The sequence below is a fragment of the Amblyomma maculatum genome, chromosome 1 (assembly GCF_055883805.1).
Source record: "Amblyomma maculatum isolate TAMU_Amacu chromosome 1, ASM5588380v1, whole genome shotgun sequence".
Classification (NCBI taxonomy): Eukaryota; Metazoa; Arthropoda; class Arachnida; order Ixodida; family Ixodidae; genus Amblyomma; species Amblyomma maculatum.
Window position 1 is genome coordinate 111,691,825 of NC_139344.1, and position 21,132 is coordinate 111,712,956.

General features: G+C 44.9%; 1 protein-coding gene across 1 annotated transcript in view; it reads left to right on the forward strand.

The window, feature by feature from the left end:
* LOC146203500 (protein qui-1) overlaps positions 1-21,132 on the forward strand; it is a 587,371-nt gene that overhangs the window by 483,653 nt on the left and 82,586 nt on the right. Inside the window, exons 9-12 of the mRNA XM_084588801.1 lie at positions 12,496-12,640; positions 13,174-13,345; positions 19,132-19,335; positions 19,640-20,104. Of these exons, the coding sequence (XP_084444927.1) occupies positions 12,496-12,640; positions 13,174-13,345; positions 19,132-19,335; positions 19,640-20,104 (986 nt within the window). The remainder of the gene's footprint in view (positions 1-12,495; positions 12,641-13,173; positions 13,346-19,131; positions 19,336-19,639; positions 20,105-21,132) is intronic.

Here is a 21,132-nt window from a genome sequence, read left to right on the forward strand (position 1 = left end):
ACTCCCAGATTATGACTAGCAGCTTACCAGTATCGCTCAAGAGGAAAGTATGCAATAGTTACATCTCACCTGTACTTACCTATGGTGATGAAACGTGGAAGCTAACAAAGAGGGTTCTACTTAAGTTGAGGACAGCGCATAGGGCTATGGAAAAAAATGGTAGGGATAACGTTAAGAGATAGGAAAAGTGCAGAGTGGGTCATAGAAATAACTCGTCACCGGCATTCTAGAGGAAATCAAGAAGAAATGGGCATAGGCAGGATATGTAGGGCGAAGAAAGGATAACCGGTGGTCGCTTTGGGCAACAAACTGGATTCCAAGGGAAGGAAAGCGTAGCAGGGGGCGGTAGAAAATTTGGTGGGCGGATGAGGTTGAGAAGTTCGCAGGGGTCAAGTGGATGCAGCTCGCACAGGACCGGATTAGTTGGAGGAATATGGGAGAAGCCTTCGCCCTGCAGTGGGTGTAGTCAGGCTAAGGATGATGATGATAATGAACGAAAATTCAGGTTGCGCAAGATAGTGTTGTAGAAAAAGTCCTCCGGTACAGAGAGCAACGCTCAGCGTGTCAATGCGGCGGCGGAATTGTAGTTGCTACACGGAGACGGAAACCGTGATAGTGATGGCCGCCTCGTGACCGTTACGCCAGCGAGTTTAGCGTCCCTGAATTCTGGCACATAACTCGAGCCGCATCGCCCCAGGGCCGGCGTGGCCTTTTCAGGCTTTGTTTGGCGATGTCATGCTTCAGAACACGAGTGCAGCTGGGCTTTCAACACACTTGCCTGTTGCGCCACAAAGCAAGAGGGGTGTCGAAATAACATGCTGCCAAGACATCTTTGTTCACGTCCTTTTGAGAAGTTTTGTTCGAGGTAAAATTATATACGTGTGTGAAACGTTTTCCTTAAGGCGTGCATTCTCTGACAGCGAGAGTTTCTGAAAGTATTTTTGTAGGTTAGGCAGAGAACACAATCTTCTTGATCCGGCGTTTCAGGCTACGTTGATGCGTTCTCTCTGCTAAAACAGCACAGCCTCTGTCAGCTACTCAAATATGTCCACTGTGCCCTTTTATAATTTGTCCCTTCTGCATGAAGAAAGATGCGCATACCGCATCGTTATCTTTATTTCATAGCAGCGTCAGTTCACTCACTAAATAGCGTGTCGGGATTTTCCATTGCACATTTTTTATGTTTGTCAGAGGCGACTTATGTACCGAGAAAACTTACCATCGTCGAAAATAAAAAGTTTATCGTGATTTTCTTTACTAATGTAAAATTTCTCACTCGGAGAAGGCGGTCCTTACTTGGGAAAGCACTTGCTAGAGGTTGGGGATGCCAGTGAACTTGGGAATCCACTCTGCGAGCCACACCTGTGAACGGGGCAGGCTGTGGGAGAACGCTGAAGCTTATCTGGCAGCATCGCAAGCCAAGCCAAAAACGCTGAGCAAGATACGCGTATAGGAACCCATTAACGAAATTGTTTCATGAAGATTTGTACAAGAAAATCAAAGAACATTGTATCGGTCCCGCAGTGACATACCGAATGAAACAGAATTTGAAGTTATGTTTGTGCATCTTCGCTATTATAGCTGTAGCTTTTGCAAGCCTGTGACATGACTCCAGGACATCAACGGCTGATTGGTCTTCTTGAAGGCGCGAAAAATTAATCAGGAAATCGTTTGTTGTGTATTTATAGACATGAACAATGCGAGTTAAAGGTTAATGTTGACGAAAGACACCTGGGCCGGCTTGCACGATAAAGTCCGAGCTAAGTCCAGACTTAAATGGTGCCTTTAGAAAGGCCAAGCTAATTTAAGACGGCTCGTGTTCCGAACGTCGAACGCTTCGGGTTCATGTTCACCAGAGTGGCTTCCCAGAACGGCCTCAGCAACCACTTGGGGCATTTTTCCTCGTAACACAATCTTATGCCGCAAAAAGCAATGGCACGGATTTTACACAACACAAAATTGACGGAATGTGTACATCTTACAGCAGGGACAGTGCCAGCGCATCCCTGTATTTCCCTAATTTCTCTACTTAGACACCTGGCGTCCTTGTGTCTTAACCAAGACAGCACTAGAGTCGTAATCATACAAGCGACTTATTCAAGTCAGGACTGAAGCCCAGTCTTGACTCCAGTCTTAAGCGGCCATGCTAGTGGCCTATTCTTTAGACTCCAGTTAAGTCTGGACTTAGCTAAGACAGTCTTAAGATTGTTTGTGCAAGCGGGCCCTGGAGTCTTCCGATCCATGTAGTCATGAAATTTCGGGCATGATTTCGCGAATGAACGACGTAAGCAATAAACCCACCGAAAGCGATTTTGGGGTAAATTTCGTTTGATCAGAAGTCTACTATAATAAGACACCCTGTAGGATAAAATGTGCGCACTCACTACAACTCTTCTCTCGTAGCAGTGCTCACATATCAAAAGTGAGCGTTTGCGTCGAGTATCAGGTACGAGTACAAAACAAATTGGCAGTGGCTTAGCTCTGCTATGCCTTGGTGTACGTAGCGTAAAGTTACAGTTATGCAGTTATGCTTGGTGCTGAGTTTGCACTTTCATTGAGGTTTATCGTGTGTTCAGTGCACCAACGAGTCTTGGAATCACTTTCTTCATCTTTCTCGTCCTCTTCCTCGCTTTCCTCCGGCAGCTGCTGCTGTTGCTGTTTCTATAGCACCTCGTTTAGATTTCTGGCGACGTCTTTTCGCTAGGTGTTCTTCTCGTTCTAGGAAGATTCAGTATTCCGGGCCTTTCTCACGGCCGCTCTGGGAAAGCGTCTTGTCGTGACAGTACACCACGCTTCCCTTGTCCAACACAACCAGCATTTCATTGAACGCGTTTAAGTTCACCGGCGTTCTATAATTCGTCTATAGGAAAGGAAAGGCGCAGTATCGGAATCCCGCTATCATTCTTACTGTAGACAAGAGGAATTATTAAGAGTGTTCCACGATTCGGGGCGTGGCGCAGTGGTAAAGCGCTGGGCTGGGGATCCAAGGGATGGAGGTAAGATTCCCAGGTGGAAGAAAAGGTTTAATAATTTATTTTTAAATATTGATTCAACGGTGATTAGGCATGACACTTCTGGTTGGTCGCTTCGAATTTGGAGGCTATCGCGCAAGCGCATAACGGGCGGCCAAGACTCACGCGAAACTCAGCTCTGACCTGCGTTAGTGTAGCTTTACGCTACAATACACGAACTTGGGAAGCACCATCAGCCGCTCAAGGTACTTTAACGGGTGCTATTGTGACGGTTTGCTGACCTGATTTCTTGTCCATTTATTCGAGTTACGTCGCAGGTGCCAAGGGCTGAGTTTCGGCAGGTTCAAGACAAGTATATTTTTTTTCAATGCCAACTAAATTATTTACGCTATTCAGACCTCAGAACGCAGAGGCGCAGCGCTTCGTGGCAGTTACGCAGCGAACCATCAAGCGAGGAAGAATGAATACCGGTTGCCTGGCACTAACTAGGCGCTATCGCTATCGCGTGAAGGCAGAATAGAGAGAGAGTAGAACAACATATCATCATCATCACCATCATTATCAGCCTGACTATACCCACTGCAGGGCAAAGGCCTCTCCCATATTTCTCCAGTTAACCCGGTTCTATGCTAGCTCCATCCACTTGACCCCTGCGAACTTCTTAATCTCATCCGCCCACCTAATGTTCTGCCGCCCCCTGCTACGCTTTCCTTCCCTTGGAATCCAGTTTGTTACCCTAGGCGACCATCGGTTATCCTCTCTTCGCACTACATGTCCTGCCCAAGTCCATTTCTTCTTCTTAATTTCCACTAGAATGTCGATAACTTGAGTTATTTCTCTCACCCACTCTGCACGCTTCCTATCTCTTAATGTTACCCCTACCATTTTTCGTTCCATAGCCCTCTGGGTTGTCATCAACTTATATAGAACTCTCTTGGTTATCCTCCACGTTTCAGCCCCATAGGTGAGTACAGGTAAGATGCAACTGTTGTATACTTTCCTCTTGAGCGATACCGGTAAGCTGCTAGTCATAATCTGCGAGTTCTTGCCAAATGCGCTCCAACCCAATCTTATTCTTCTTGTTATTTCCTTTTCATGGTTACGGTTACTACCTGTCCTAAGTAGACATATTCGCCTGCTACTTCCAGTACTTCGCTACCTAATGTAAACTGCTGTTCCTTCCCGAGGCTGTTGAACATTACCTTAGTCTTCTGCATATTGATTTTCAAGCCTTCCTTTCTACTTTTCCTGCCTAGGTCATCAATCATTATTTGCAGTTCATCCCCCGAGTTGCTTAGCAAAGCAATGTCACCAGCAAATCGCAGATTACTAAGGTATTCTCCATCTACCCTTATCCCTAACTGCTCCCATTCCAAGTCTCTGAATACTTCCTCTAAGCAAGCTGTGAATAGTACTGGGGAGATTGTGTCTCCTTGCCTAACACCTTTCTTTATGGGAATTTTGTTACTTTCTTTATGCATAACTATGGTTGCTGTGCAGCCACTATATATCTTCCAGCACTTTCACGTACGGCTCGTCTACCCCCTGATTTCGCAATGCCTGCATCACTGCCGAGGTTTCAACTGAGTCAAATGTTTTTTCGTAATCAATGAATGCTATGTATAAGGGCTGGTTATATTCCGAGCATTTTTCTATCACCTGATTGATGGTATGGATATGATCGATAGTAGAGTACCGTTTCCGAAACCCTGCTTGATCATTTGCTTGGTTGCAGTCTAAGGTTGTCCTGATTCTATTAGCGATTACCTTAGTAAATACCTTATTTGTAACAGACAGTAAGCTGATTGGTCTGTAATTTTTAAGGTCCTTAGAGTCCCCTTTCTTATGAATGAGGATAATGTTTGCATTTTTCGATGGTTCCGGTACCGTCGATGACACCAGGCACTGCGTATACAGGGTGGCCAGTTTTTCTAGCACGATATCCCCCCCGTCCTTCAGCAAATCTGTAGTTATCTGATCCTCTCCAGCTGATTTCCCCCTTTTCATAGTTTCTAGTGCTTTCTTAACCTCGTCCTTCGTCACTGGTGGAACGTCTGACTGTTTTTCTCTACTGCCAGTCTCATTACGGTACTGACTACTTTGGCTACTGTAAAGATCTGTATAGAACTCCTCGGCTACTTTGACTATCTTGTCCATATTAGTGATGACGTTGCCCGCTTTGCCCTTTATCGCATACATCTGGTATTTGCCTATGCCCAATTTCTTCTTTACCGCTTTAAGGCTTCCCCCGTTCTTCACAGCATGCTCAATTTTCTCCATGTTATACTTCCTTATATCGGCCACCTTGCGCTTATTGATTAGCTTTGATATCTCGGCCAATTCGATCTGGTCTGTTTGATTGGAAGATTTCATACTCTGGCGTTTCTTAATCAAATCTTTCGTCTCCTTAGACAGCTCACCGGTATCCTGTCTAACTATCCTACCGCCTACTTCTACCGCGCACTCAGTAATGATATCTCTGAAATTATTGTTCCTTGCTTCTAGGGTATTGTCGCCATCCTCGGTTAGAGCTGAATACCTATTCTGTAGCGAGATCCTAAACTCTTCTGCCCTCCCCCTCACCGCTAATTCGTTGATGGGTTTCTTTCTTACTAATCTGTTGCGTTCCTTCTTCATATTTAGGCTAATTCGGGACCTCACCATCTTGACCTCACTGCATCGCACTTTCCCGATTACCTCTACATCTTGCATAATGGCGGGGGCCGAACACATTATGAAGTCGATTTCATTTTTAGTCTCCCCGTTAGGACTTTTCCATGTCCATTCCCGGTTCTTCCGTTTGCTGAAGAAGGTATTCATGATTCGTAAGTTATTGCGTTCTGCAAACTCAACTAGTAACTCCCCCCTGCTATTCCTAGAACCAAGCCATAGTCACCTACTGCCTTGTCTCCTGCCTGCTTTTTCCCTACCTTGGCATTGAAGTCGCTCATTAGTACACTATACTGCGTCTTTACTTTTCGCATTGCCGATTCTACATCTTCGTTGAAGCTTTCAACTGCCTGGTCATCATAACTACATGTAGGTGCATAGGCCTGTACAACCTTCAGTTTATACCGCTTATTAAGCCTAATTACGATGCCTGCCACCCTCTAATTAATACTATAGAATTCATCTATATTACCCGCTATATACTTATTGACAAGGAAACCTACTCCTAGTTGTCGCCGCTCTGGTAAACCTCGATGACACAATACATGCCCATGCTTCAGTACAGTATATGCCTCATTCGGCCTCCTAACCTCACTAAGCCCTATGACATCCCTGTTAAACAGCACTGTTAAACTAGCTTCACTAGCTAGGGTTCTAGCATTAAACGCTGCCAAGTTCAGTTTCCAATGGCGGCCTGTCCAGCGGAGCCAGGCATTCTTAGCACCCCCTGCTGCGTCACAGGTCTTACCACCGCCGTGGTCAGTTGTTCCGCAGCCGCTGGTGACTGAGGGTCGGGGTTTTGTGGAGCTTATCATGAGAGGTTGCGGCCAATTACTTCACCAGGGTGGCCAACTCCTGTTCTGGTGAGAGAGTGCGTTGCCGGAGGTGTTCACCGGCATCAGGTCGCACCCCAAACCTGTTTATGCGATTCCATCGACACGCGGATTTTTTTTTTTAATCCGGTGGAGAATCGCGCGGCACCGGGATTTGAACCCCGGTCCTCTTGCATACGAGGCGGATGTTCTACCGCTACGCCACCGCTGCACCGCTAGAACAACATAATCGACCAATAAACCGCGAGCCGCACCAGGCGCGTAAAATGACGACAATGAACACTGCATGCAAGAAGACGTACTCGCACCTCGCCTTCAATAAAGGAAGTCTCCCGATGCTTAAGCTCACATTGATATAACGGGTAGTTTCTTGTTTTGCTCGAAAGTTACCACGGTTTTCGTTCTTCTCAAAGGGAGATTGCATACTAGTCGCAGAAGAGGCCCAAGAAAGTTCTCATCACTGTCGATCTTACGTATATTGCTTAGGAGGGTCAATCATCTTTCACCTTTCTTTCCTAATGAAATGCACTGTTTTGCGATAAGCAGCACATATTTTTGACTCGAGGAGTGACATACAATAAATCAAGCGCGAACGAAAGCTTTTTTTACACTTTGAAAAAACAAGGGCAGTCCAATCTAAACTTCTTCAAAAATGAAACAGCTGAAAATGGGCCGCATTTCATAGCCGCTTTTTTTATTGCAATGATATTTGCATATATTAATACTGGGCCATATAAATCATGAAGGCGAAGGGCTGCCTCCTGTTTTTCTGTTTGTTTTTTTTTTGGCACTTGCCCGTGGTGGACTTCTCGGTAACCTATTTTATTGTGTTGTCGCAAACACCATGTGGTGTTTTGTGCGAGTAGCAACTACAGGGGCGCAGCGTTTATATCAAAGATCCTGTATCAATTGGCAGTCCTGTATCACTTCAAGCATCTGTCCCAGAAAATTTGTACACAACAGCTTGAGCCTCTTCATATGTACCGCATGAAGACAAATCAGAGATCAACTCAAGTCATATAGCTGTTACACATTGGCTGTCTTTTGTTCTCCATACGTCTGTGGCCTTTTGTAATGTAAGCAACATTTTGTCTCTGTGGATGACGCAGCGTAGCAACGTCTGCTGAGTGCACACGATGCAGAGGGCCGGCAGCTGTACTGATTACTTCTTTCTCCAGCCCCCTAAATTGTTAAAATTACGAGAATTGGGCCTAGTTGATTATTCATCCGTGGTACTGTGTTTATTGTCGTTCTATGTGCTAGCGCGGTGAACCACCCTAAATTGTGAAAACCGTGAGAAGCACGTCCTCTCCGTATGACAGTTCTGAGCAGACAAACGTTCACGCTTGCTAACGACGCATTTCACACAAAAAGAAATATGTGAAACGTGTGCCCCTAGGGCCGCGCATAGAGTAATTTCTTCTTCCTCTCGTGCTGCCGTGAGTGAAAAGTAAAATAAGGCGCCAGAAAAGACTCGAAAGAGAACGAAACTCGTCAAGACTCGCTCTCCAATGAAGCACATTTACTTACTGCAGGAGCGAAATTAATGTGAAGAGAAATAAAATCTATTTTCCAAAACGGCACGTCAAGTACATGTGGGAAGGCAGTGTCAAAAACTCCAAAATGCCACTCGCAGCGGAACGCACGCTTTTCAACACGCAGCAGAAGCACGCGAAAAGATGGAACGGGGGGCTGAGGGTAAGAGCGAGACGGAAGAAATGCGAGTGAGTGCCCAGGAGGCAAATTGGCTTTACTCTGCGGATTTTTTTTTTTTTCGGTGAGCGCAGTCAAGTGGCACGTGACGAGCCATTACCGCAAAAATCGAAGGTACAGCCAGAATGAAGCGCATTTCCCCGCGTTTTGACTAACTCGTTCAGGAAGCTCTCGAGTGCCACTGCGCGAGCGACGGTGGTGCACATTGATGGCGCCGCTTCGGTAATGACCCCAGCAGCTACGATGCCCCTCTTCCCCTCATGCGCCCCTTCTGCTATTCTTCTTGTTCCCGCGTGCACTCCGTACAACTGAGCTGTACGGCCGACTGCGAAGGGACGCTTGGGCAGAGCCTGCCTGGCTCGTGTTAGCCGAGCGTTTAGCACGAGCTGCTGCGTCACCAGGAGCTAGATTTGACTGTAAAGCATACTCTGCCTCAGCAAAGGTATTGATGCGGCGAAGCGCTCTTTTGTTTAGATTTTTTTTTTTTTTTTTTAGATCAGTGTACCTTTTAGTTAGAAAGAAAGGTTGTGAAATGAACACATCTGCTTTTACACTGAATGTTTGAATTCTTCGAGCTCTTACGCCGCTGATCGTACGGCTGTAAGGCTTAGCTCCACATGCGTTCGTTCGAGATTTCCTCTTTATTCGGCGCTGCATATTTTGTTTCCTGCGCTAAATTGCCGCAACTAACAACAGTATGACTCGTTAGACTGCTTGCAATTTTCGGTCGCTGCTGATTTATGTGCACTGGGAGTTTTTTGTGTCATGAAATGCGAAGCTGTTTTTTCCTTCCAGGCTAAAATCTAGCAATTCTGTCCATCGTTGTTCCTCGATGCACGCGATATTTATTTGTGCCTGATGAGTGGCTCATAAAATGATTCTTCACGATCGCAATATGCCCACCTAACCACGCCGTGGTGGTGCACTGGATAAGGGGCTCGACTACTGTGCCCAAGTATGCGGGATCGAATCCTGGCCGTGACGGCCGCTTTTTGTTGGAGGCGAAAAGCAAGCCGCCCGTGTGCTGTGCGATGTCAGTGCGCTTTAAAAAACATGAGGTGGTCAAATTTTCCTGACCCCTCCACTACGGCGTGTCACGTCGCCAGAGTCGTTTTGAAACGTTAAACCTCCTAAACCAAGTCCATCTAAATGTTTGGTTTTCTTTTTCAATACATCAAATGCTAGAAGCTGAACGTACAGCAATGCAGCGCGAGAGTTATACCCTTGCACAGGCAGCTGAGGTCAACTATAGCGCAGGACTCGACTGTACGTCACTTGAGCGCGTCACTAAATATTAACATTCACAGTATTACTGTTTGCTGGTGTTGGATTTAAGCGACTAAGTAAGGATGTGCTTAGAAATCAATTCCCGCTGCTCAGATGGAAACTAGGTGTGATGATTGCCGGACATACGCCATAGAGCATATGCATTCAACTGCATAGAGCAGTTGAACGCGTTGAAGGAAATTTTCCTTGTCACCAGTGTATGTATAGGCAATATACGGTAGAAACTTGTATTTTACTTTAAAACCTACGAGAAATGCGTCCATGCCAAGTAGATTTTGCAAGAAGGCAGATATTGTGTCCGTGATTGAGTTTGATGATTTTATGGTTAGTTGGTGAATTTTCTAAAACAAATTAATTGACTGTTTTATTTTTTATTTCAAGCAGTTCAGCTGCCTTTTCTGTATGTCATAATTTTATTGTTGCGGCGTTAGACGTGGTAATGTCGCCAAACCCATGTTAACTTATTGTACAAGTGCGGACATAAGTAAACAGAGCATGATTTTCTGTTTAATTATTAAAATCACGCTTTCTTCTCTGGAGGTAAGAAAAGAGTACTTCTACAAGTGAAATGGCACTGGCGTCTACCACCGGTGCGCACATACCACGACTGCCAGTTTCAATTATGCAACGCGTGAAAAATGATATAAGAAAAAAGCGCGGTCCGTTTACTTTTGTTCGCACTGGTACATCATCAATTACTGAAATGATGTGTGTATTTATTGCATAGTGATTACAATAGACACATTTTTCTTAATCTGCATTGCCAAAATGGCAACTCAATGAGCTTTCAGACGCGAATTTTCAACGTTCGATATATCTAAGCACACAACAAAATATGCAATTTAAAACTGGGCTCACCCTTGATGTCGACGTCCTTCAAATTGGAATATAATATTGTCACGTGGTGGCGACAAGGTCGATGACACAAATGAAGAGTCTGGGAGTGCACTGAAGAAACTCTTTATATGGCTGACTTGCGCCCGCAAAAGAACTAAGCGATTCGGCGGCGGCGATAGCAACAATCGTGCTCGGCGGTTGTCGAACAAGGAATGCCCGTTTCGCGCCTCAGCGCTAGATTCAAAGGCGGCTTAGAAAGATCAAGATAAAACAACTAACGGTGACTAGCATACCATGGAACATTGCAGAAATACATACGCGTGGCTGTAATATTTCAAGATATATCTCGAAGCAACTTCTGCGACAAAGGAAATTATAAAAAACTGTACCTCTAATAAAAGACTACCTCTCATAATTCTTGAACTGCAAGCTTGTAAACGGTTTAAAAAATCACCCGGTATAAAAAAAAATTAATTCCGCTACGACTTGAAAAGCACGAAGGCAAAAGATTAAGATATGGCAGTGCAGAACAAACAGAACAGTGAAAATAAGAAATTAAGTGCCCACTAGGCGTGCCCATAGACGCTACAACGCAGTCGCTTAAATGCTAACGTTTTTAGGAAAGGAAAAAAACACAGACAAACATCGTGTTTAGAGGGTTGAAAAAAAAAGAAGATTTAGTTTTCTGCGAAACGCCCCTTCAGCGCAAGCTAAATGCAATAAAAACTCCTCCGGATACAATTATGGCTAAAAACTATCGACCTCAAATTATGCTTGATAAACGGGCACCGACATGTGCTCCATTGAGTGTATATACGTATATCAACGAGCCAACAAGTCTTTTCTGTCACTTTTCAAATAAATATAGAAAGAAACCGCGTCTTCTCGGAAACTTAGTATTTAATTATTGAAGTAGTTTAAACTTGCCTCGTGTGTGCGTGCGCAGGAGGATAAAAAAAGACTTAGCTGTCCTATGAATTAAAAGAACAAAAAATGAAAGGCGCCTCTAAACAAAAAGAAAATGCTTTCCTTTCACAGGGCTAAGCTGCATACGGTATCGGCAGAGAGGCTAAATGCGTGCTGCCATGGAACCCCAACAGGGCAACTTCAATCCTGCCACCACGCTGAATAAGGAAGGCAAGAGGCGGAAAAAGCCGACTTTTCAGATTACGAGTAGCGCTGCGCAACATAGCTGGAATAAGTACCCCGACTATTTGTGATATGGGCATCTGTGCCAGCTTTCGCGTAGCTAATTCAGGTTGGAAAGCGTACGCTATTACTGGGACACACGGGTTTGAGCCGATCGATTAAAGTTTTCAGCCCCCAAGGTAAGTGGAGAATGCCAGGCATTAATTTGACCTATTGCTTTTTAGAGCGGTGCTAGAGTGAAGAACGAGAGAACTTACGGAAAGTATTTGCGTGTTGTGCTAGACTCGCTATTATCATCGTGAGCGGTCACCGGACACAACAACACTGCAACGTTTGCCGCAGATGTTAGCGTTCGAAAACAACGCGCAAATCCCGTGTATTCGAGGCAGAGGGGAACAATTAATTACAGCTTTGTGTAATTCCACCAATAATTGATTTGGTGAGTTCTTTTTCCTTTGCGCGGCCTAATCGTTCTCATTATATAATGTTATGACTGTCTTTATATGAAATTCATAACGGTGCCTTAGATAGTAGAGGCAGAAACTCAACTGACGCACATGGTCATACGGGTGAAGCAGAGTATACGAACAAGGTCCTAAGTGTAAATAGCAAAAACTTCGCTCAAGGAGTTTTTGTATGTGTTTGTGATGTCATGAGAACCGATATGGTATAGATATATGGAGTGTTTTAGTGAAATAGTTTGAAATCTGTGAGTTAACTAGTTGCCGAAGAACACAAAAACAATGTTAACACCAACTGTGTACGCAGTCTTACCGCCAATTACATTACTGCGCCGTGTCATGTTCTCAGATCCCCTTTCTCCTCCATAATACTTTCTTCTGTGCGATTTCTAGGTGGCGCTGTGTTCATTTTTTTCCCTCTTTTTACCCAATATGCCCTTAGTCTTCGCTTAAATTAAGAGGCACTTTCAAATACCTACCCCGCCTGTTTCCAAAGTCACAGACTCGGAAGTGTATTGCAATACCGTTTATTTTTTATTTTTATTTTTTTTTTGCACCTGCCTCTTTCTTAAGGTATTATTATGAACGACGCCTTGGCCTCCTCCTTCGCTGATGTCAACACACAAGGGTGTTCGGACGAGGAGACGGCAACGTACACTGAAGACCTGGTCGCTGACATTATACTGAACGTGGCAAGGAAAAATGTTCATTTCTACAGGTAACTACCTCCCTCACATTGTTGGCCCGCATTGTAGTGATCACAGATTGCACTATACTACATTTTGTGGGCACTCGCGAGTAAATTGGACCACCTGAAGGGCGATTCTTTCCAATTTTACTGCCTTTGTACCGCTTAGTGAGCTGGAAATGTTCCGGTGATTGTTTGAGGAAGTGTGCATTTTAGCTTTTTTTTTTTGTCGCTGAATACAAAAACAAAAAAAAGCGCAACTTTGTTTAGAAACTGACAAAAAAGGTTTCGTGTCTCCTCCGTCCTCTTGTTACGCAAAACTGAGGCGTCTATGGAATGCCTAGTATCTGGCCCACTCGGTTGATACCTGGATTGCAGTTCCAGCCCTGTGGCGGGCGTCTACACTTTTTGCATCTGTGACATTAGCGTCGCTATATATGTGTCCAGAGAACGTATTCTCGAAGGTGCTGGAATGTGGAACGTGCTTTCGAAAGCGTAGTGCTACTATATGAGAGAGAACTAAGATAATTTACGGGTGCAACATCCACGCTCATTTCGTGCAGTGTGCCTTGGCACGCCAGCGGCCTGGATACCGAGCTGTCGGCTCACAGCTCCTACCTAGAGAAGCTGGCCGAGGCGCTGCTCACCACCATCAAAGGCATGGTAGACGAAGCTTCACAGGTCGAGACACCCGACTGGGATGAGCTGCCCCCCACTTTCCGGAAAGTGGTCCAGGTACGTGGTGCTCCTTCAATACCGGAAACCGAGGCTATTTCACGGCCACCTACAACATTTCGTTGTTTTTTTTATTCTGCTCACGCAGAAAAGTAAAGACAAATTCGCTCTTTTCACCATAACTTTGGCTGTTCGATTCTTAGAACTAAGTCTCTTGGAGTCCGTAGATTAATGAATTTTTTATGCACCTAAGCAATATTACATGTCATGAGGAAAGCTACAGCGGAAGGTTCCGTATTAATTTCGACCACTCAGAGATCTTTCAGAGGCACCCAAATCTCGGTACACGCACGCTTTTGCGTTTTGCCACCGCCAAAATCGGTCACCGCAGCGAGAATCGAAACTGCTCATGTGTGCCGAGTATACAATCACAGTACACTCACTAACCGCCGAAGATTAAGGGACTCGTGCTGTTCTTTGGTGTTTCTGAATATATCCACGCCACGTCTTTAACTTTTTCCGCTTTATGTAAACAATAATAGAAAAATACCGGAAAGCATATACCTACCGGTGGCAAGCTGGTGGAATTCCAGCATTCATGTCACTTCGGTAACAGCGCAACCTAAAAATTCGCAAGATCTCTTGCCCAGTCGAAAAAGACTTGTTTTAGACGCATAGAAAAATGTGGCATACTCTGTATCTGTTTTCATTTTTTTTTTATCCTGTATATGGGTAACGTAATTCCATAAAGTACTAGCGCGCTCGCCTTGGAGTGAAATCTGCGTGATGGGGGCAGTGCGAAAAACCTGCACATAGTAATTTTCAAACACTTCACCACTTCTTGAGGCCTGCGAGCAAACAAAATAGTGACAACTACACAAACGCATAAATTGTTTATTCAGTTATCAATGCGAAAACATTACTTCGCTATCTTCACAGATTTCTGTCCGCACACCGTGTCCGCATCAGTTGTGAGTAATTGAGAAGTGGTAGAGGGTAATGAGTGGTGTCAATCAATAGAGGGTGACGTAATGTTGTGCCTGAAAAAAATAATTAGGCCAATGAGTTAATTAGGTAATTAATTAAAGACAGAAAAAGGTAAAATAAAGGCGAAAATGGTCTCATTGGCCAATGGCTTGACGTCACGTATGTATCAGTACTAAAGTATTTAATTTAATCAGTCAATTAGAGTGACGTCAAGATGTATCAAATACTAAATAGTTAATTAAATCAGTCAATTAGGATGACGTCAAGGATGTGACGTCATGCAACCTGAAGTCAAGCCAAAAAAGGGCGTAGGAAGGGATTGGCGCGAATTTTGAAAGGACCAAAGACTAAAATAGTTAATTAAGTCAATCAATTAGCGTGACGTTAGGTTGTGACGTCACGCAACCGGAAGTAGAGCAGAAAAAAGGCCATAGGAAAAGATTGGCTTGCAATTTGAGCGTACGAAAGATTAAAATGGGTAAACAAGAAATGAATAATTGTGATGTCAAGGATTTGATGCCACGAAACCGGAAGTAGAGCCAAAAAAGGGCATAGGAAGGGATTGGCGCGCAATTTGAAAGTACCAAAGACTAAAATGGGTAAGCAAGAAGAGAGTTAAGCAACTACAAGCAACCAGAAGCAACCAACAGCAGCATCCGTACTAACACATTACTCCAATGCGGATTCTGCAGTGCTCTTTATTTCTTTTTTTCAATTAATCAGTCGATTATTCAACCATGTTCACTTTCAAGTTTCGTAACTGTTTGGATATTTTACGTGCAGTCTCTCTAAGGATGCTAATAAACTATCATTTTGTCTAGCCGGACGTCTCACTCTTAGGGTGAGATGGGACTCAAATGTTTTGAAGCGGAAGCTTCACTACCGCAGCCAACTCGAGCCTTCAGCATCAGTGTCTGTGGGTGCCTGAAAGAGCGTAAACTAGGATCTCTCCTTTCATGTGGGGAGGTGACATTAGAATCAGCTGCCGTGACATGAATTCACGTTACCTCTATGCCATGGCCAGGAGCTGCCAACTCGGGTCAGTATATATTCATTTGGGAGGGTGATATCACAACCAGCCTTACGCTCTCACGTCGTACCCTTAATGGCTGAGCTTAAGTTTCCCCGATTATAGAGCGCCCTAAACTAATAGGGTGTGATAGGAGAATAATGTAGCAGGCAAAATAACTTCCGCTTCTATCCAGGTTTACCCAGAGCTAAACCACGCCTAATCTTTTTCAAAGGTAAGCTCTAGAGTAGGCGTTATTAAATATCTGGCCATAAAATATGCTAGCCATTTTGTAAATAAATGCACCTTACATTAGAGTGTGATAGTAGATTGAAATTTTGTGCAGTATTGTTTTGTTTTAATTGTGCACCTTTTTTTTAATTTCATCCCGGAAGCTAAGTCCTGAAATTTTGTATGAGAATCAATAAAGTTACGTTACAGAACCATGACTAGCTAATGAGCTTTAAGCAAATAATGATCGGTGCTGTGAAATTACCACCAATTGGCTGCGCCTTCTGTTGATGAGAAAAACTACATAAACCTAAAAACAAAATCTGCGTTGAGAAAAATGGAGATACAATTTCTGAAACTTCCACGTTGCCGCTCTACATGAACACTAATGCCGATAAAAACAGCGTTTTTAAAGTGGCGAATGCACAAATGTAATACCCCCGCCACGGTGGCAGAGTGGTTAGGGCGCTCGACTGTTGAATCCAAAGGCATGAGCTCAATCTCTGCCGCGGCGACCGCTTACCGATGGAAGTGATGGCACGACGCCCGTGTAATGTGCGATTCGGTGCACGTTAGAAAACCCCAGGAGGTCGAAATTTACGGATATCTCAACTGCGGCGTCTCAGATATCCTGTGTCACTTTGAGACGTTAAAATTTAGAAATCAAAGCAAATTACCGGCAATAAATATTATGAAAGCTGATTAATTCTCTATCAAAAATTTGCAAAATCTGGTGTACGATTTGTTTTTTTTTTTATGTAAAGGATCATCCCACCTTACATAAGCGAGGACCAAGAATATTTACTTGCTCACTTTTTATTTTACTTCAGTGTGGAACACACCAACCAATAACCATAGTGTGATATTTCAATTCAATTCGTTCAGCGCTGCAGCTTCTGGTTTATAATCCATTTCATGCGGCCCGTTCTGTTTGCGACAGCAGCCGGATATCAAAGTATTTGTCTTCTTTCAGGAAAGGCGGTTTTCCTCTTTCATACACATTTTTCGCATATTTTCAATAAAAAAAAAAAACACCGCCGTTGATAGCGCTGGTCTTTTGTTTGCTTTTTCTTTGACTTTGAGTTTTTGCGGTATCCCATTACGAGAAAATATTTTCAATGCCTTGATATTCACCTCAACTTACTGAATATCACAGGTGGTCGCAAAGGTGAGCTGGAAACCCCTGCGTCTTCGCTTTTATATCTGAGCCAGGAAATGTTGAGCTTTTAGGGCGACCTTCTACACAACCTTTCAGGTTGTATCTGCATACTGCTTCTAATCTGTACAGTGTAGGCTCGTCATATGACGCATGTGGAGCAGTTTAATCACGCAGGTTCCTCGACTTCGAATTTAATATCAGTACCTCGTAGGAGAGCTGAAACTTACGCGTCCTCGTAAAAGCTCCGTGCCGACGCTTTTCTTTACACCCTTCGTTCAGGTCTGCCACGCCATTAATTTTTTCTTTGTTTACGCGTTTACCTTCCCTTGTTATTAGCCGTTCTAAAGAGATAAAAAAAAACGCGAGACAAGCTGTTTTACCCTCACCGTCGCTTCTTGTACGCTTTCGGCTTGCCTAATTAATAAGCGTATCAGCAATTCCAATTCTTCCACTCTCGGTAACGATCGCCGGAAAAAGGGGAAAACTGCATCTCCCTGTGCGCCCCTAGTGTCGCAGCCACGGTGCATTCTCCGCGCATTTCGCTTGCACGACGTGGCGTTTCAGACGGCAGAAGAAACGAGATAAACGGGAAGTCGGTGATGCGAACCGAATGCATAATTAGCAGTGCAGGGCTGTAACGTTCATCTAGCCTCCCTAGTGTATTTTTTGTGCGTGCGTGTGAATAATTCACTGCGCCATCTGGGACTTTGCGAGCTTCGACGCCACGCGCTCGTGGGCAGGCCATAGCCCCCTCCTGTCGCGACTCGGAACCGGTAGGTACATTCACGAGGCATGGATTCCCTCGTGCCTGACGCGTGTATTTCGTCATGGCAACCCGGCGCCTTCTGCAAACTTCGCCGTATTCAAAGCGTGCAGCTGTGTACTCAGGGCGGCGGTGGTTGGCAAAGTTGCAGAGGATATATATCGATGGCCTATTTTGCAGCGGGCCACTCACACGCGAGAGCTGTTTGCAGTGGCGCTCTGGTCTGCCCTGGCGCTTATTTACTTGCATCCCATTCTGGACTTGTTTATCCCCCCTCCCCTACCCACCCACTTTCTTACATCCCCATTCCAGGCCTGCTTTCTGATGGAAACCGTAAACTACGTGTTGCAACTGCCAGGACGCATGTGGCATGCAGCTGTAGTTCGAGCAGTAAGTTGCGATACTCATTAGCGGCCTGGTAAGCGTCGCGGCAGAAATCACAGGCAGCCGCAGCGCTATCAGTGAAAATGGTGGTGTTTGATGTAATATAGTCGAATCGCAAATCTTCCAACAAAAAAAGAAATTTATTAATTTTCTACCAAGAACACCCGCGAACGAAGAGTAGTCAGTACTTCCTCATTTTCTTTCTTTTCGTACTGAACAACTTCGAGTACTAAAGACATCTGCGATTCAGTTAGAGTCCTCCCCCAAGACGTTCATTCTGTCGGCTTTCAATAATGAAATTGTGGTAGCTTTTAAAATGAAGCCGATGTCGTTTTCTGAAGCAGCAGTGTAATCTGCTCGGACACTTTTCTTGGCACCGAATTTCGCAAATGTAGCGAAAGCAGGCGAATACCGTTCTCTATCGATACTATCATATCAGACAAAGATTTCTCAAAACATCTGCATCGTACGTCTCCAAAAGGCTCCTTGAATTCTAGGGTCGGTGCATGCTGCCATTTCACTTTCCGCTGGCAGCGACGCTACCACTGCTGGGAGAACCAGGACTATAGGACCCCTGTAATAGTTTCTCGAAGCAATTTATTGCAGCCCATCGTCGACTCTGCGGCCAAGGAATAAATAGATTAAATAGTGATGATGTCGTCTTTCACAAGTGTTTTCACAGATAATCGCACATCTTTGTGACCAATTAGCGCATTAGAGACTTTCGCATCACGCCTAACTGTTATCACAAGTTCGAAGCCTTCCCAAGAAGACAATGCTGTTGTTTCTCTGTTTTTTCTTCCTATATTTTTCAAGGTAGCGTTGTCATCAGGAATCTCGGAAGAAACAAAGTTAACTTGTGTTCGTAGGCTACTCCATTTTAACCACTATAACAATACTTTCGCCGGAAACTGAGATTTTGTAAGCTAGAAGATACCAAGAAACTAAATGCGGGTATCACATCAAAGGCCGATTTTGGAAGACATACGCGTGCGCTGGCACTGATTATTGTCGGACATTGAAGACGCTATATGCGCTAGATCGCCATTTACTTCAAAACTGTGGCGACCTGTCATTTTCTTTAAAAATGTCACGAATTTGAATCAACTGGTGAGAGTATTTTTAAAGCTAATTTTCTCACCGATAAATGCCTCTTTGGCTCCCGGAAAAATGGAAACAGAGCCAAGAAGAGCGAGAGGAGTTTTTGCTGAGAACAGCGATTGGACGAGGTTGTCCTCGTCTCCCTCTTTAATATCGCCCTTCGGATGGAGCTGAGAAGTGAGATGAATGAAGAACTTTTTTGCGACTTGCAGGAGGTGGTACGCGAGTCTCAGACACACCTGTGCAACAGCCGGCAACTCCTGCGATGTCTGGGAGTATCCCAGTCCCTAGACAGCGATTACGGCCCGCTTCTGCAGATTCAGCAGCTAATGTTGGCTGATGAAGAACGTGTGCGCCACACCCCCATCATCGTCTGCGGCCGAGAGGGATGCGGAAAGTCAACGCTACTTTCTCAGGTGCGCTCATCTCATGCGCAGCATCCTCACCGGCTTGCTTATAGGCAGCGTGCAAGGTGCACGAAACATCGGTGAAGCATGGTGAAGCATCGCATGCCAGTGATTTTTAATGACACACTGTATAGAACATTCATTACTATATTTTGTATTCATTTTCTTGTTTTTCAACTGAAGACATGCAACTAATCAGGCGTCGCAACCAATAATCGCGAATGAAGAACAGTGTCGAAATCGTAATATTTCACGCAGTCATCGATACTGCATTCGGAGTGCAGAGCGCTTGACTGACTTACCGTTTTCGCAGGTACTCATGTATTGTCCGGAGTGGCTCGGTTGCGACGTGGTGCGCATAGTTCGAGGTGTGGGCCAGAGTCCGTGCTGTTCGTACCCAGCCGAGATGCTACGCAATTTGTGCCTACACATCAGTATGGTGTTCGGTTTCGAGATAAGCCCCAAGCACCAGAGCTTCGAGCTGAGCAAGCTGAGTACCTGGTTCCAGGAGCTCCTTAAGCGTGTCGAGGCTAGCACCAGCGACTTGGTCATCGTGTTGGACGATCTGGACCGACTGCGAGGCCCCGCCCACCACCAGGCGGCCACCCTAGGCTGGCTGCCCTGGAACCTTCCCCTCAACGTGCACCTGGTCTGCTCGGTGGCCCAGGAGGCCGACGCCGTTCTGGGTCTGCTGCGCAGCCGCATCCCAGCAGGCGATAGCTACGTACTCATCCCACCACTGGCTGATGCTGCCAGCATGCTGCAATCGCACCTCAAGGTCAGCACTCACGTCCTGCCTCATGCGCGTACCTCTACTTCGAAGACCACTCCTCATGACCTTACTCTGAAAGAGTAACGGTTGTGGCCGATGAACAGCTTCCACGCCTTACTTTTCATAGAGCACTTAAAGCATGGGCACACCACATAAACGGTGGCCCACCCGAGTCTTTGGCCTAGGCATGAGAGTGTTTACTTTGTCTTTTCAATTCGGTGTCATGTTCACGTGCTTTTTTCAGGCGCGGACGGGGCCTTGGGTAGCACTGCGAATGAATGAACACGCGGTTTTATAATGTGCAGGTTGCCTCTTGTTTAAAGATGCTGAACCCTGCAAGAGCAACGTGTGCAGAACACAAGACACAGCCTCTGTGAAGCACGCTTAGCTGGTTTTTGCAAGTCACTGATTTTCACGCAAGCCACATTTAAGGAGCATGTGACCACGATAGAGCTTGGGAAGTGACGCAAGGGCGACGATGGGCACGAATACACCCTGTAATAATTTCACGATAGCTCAAGGGCCAACAACCTTTGAATTCCGGTAATCATCATGTACTAATCTGTCAGATGGAATTACAGAGTGCATAAAGGTCTGTTACATGCCGAGATAGGCTCCGTATTTATTTACGTTCCGTGGTGTGCTGAGAGCATCTGTACCACAAAAAAATTGTTTACGTATAAAACGGGTATCAATTGGTTTCTTCTGGTAAATATACGCTGTTTCGGGGATGCATCGTCTGTTAAGTGATCTTATGCGTTAATAAATGCATGACCGTGAAGAACCAGCAAAGCTGAGCAAACTCGGCCAACATTATCAAAGATCATGTTTCATGTCGTTTCTCTAGTACGAATGAACTCGAAGTATTCCAGAGTTCCTATTGAGAGGCAGGTGAAGAAAACGACAAAGCAATATGATAGTGCGAAATCTACTTCGACACGAGCATGTACTGTCTGTTCCTTTAGAGAATAAGGGACAAATTCAATAGGGTGTCAAATTTGCCTTTTTTTTTTTTTTTTTTGCACTTTCCTTTC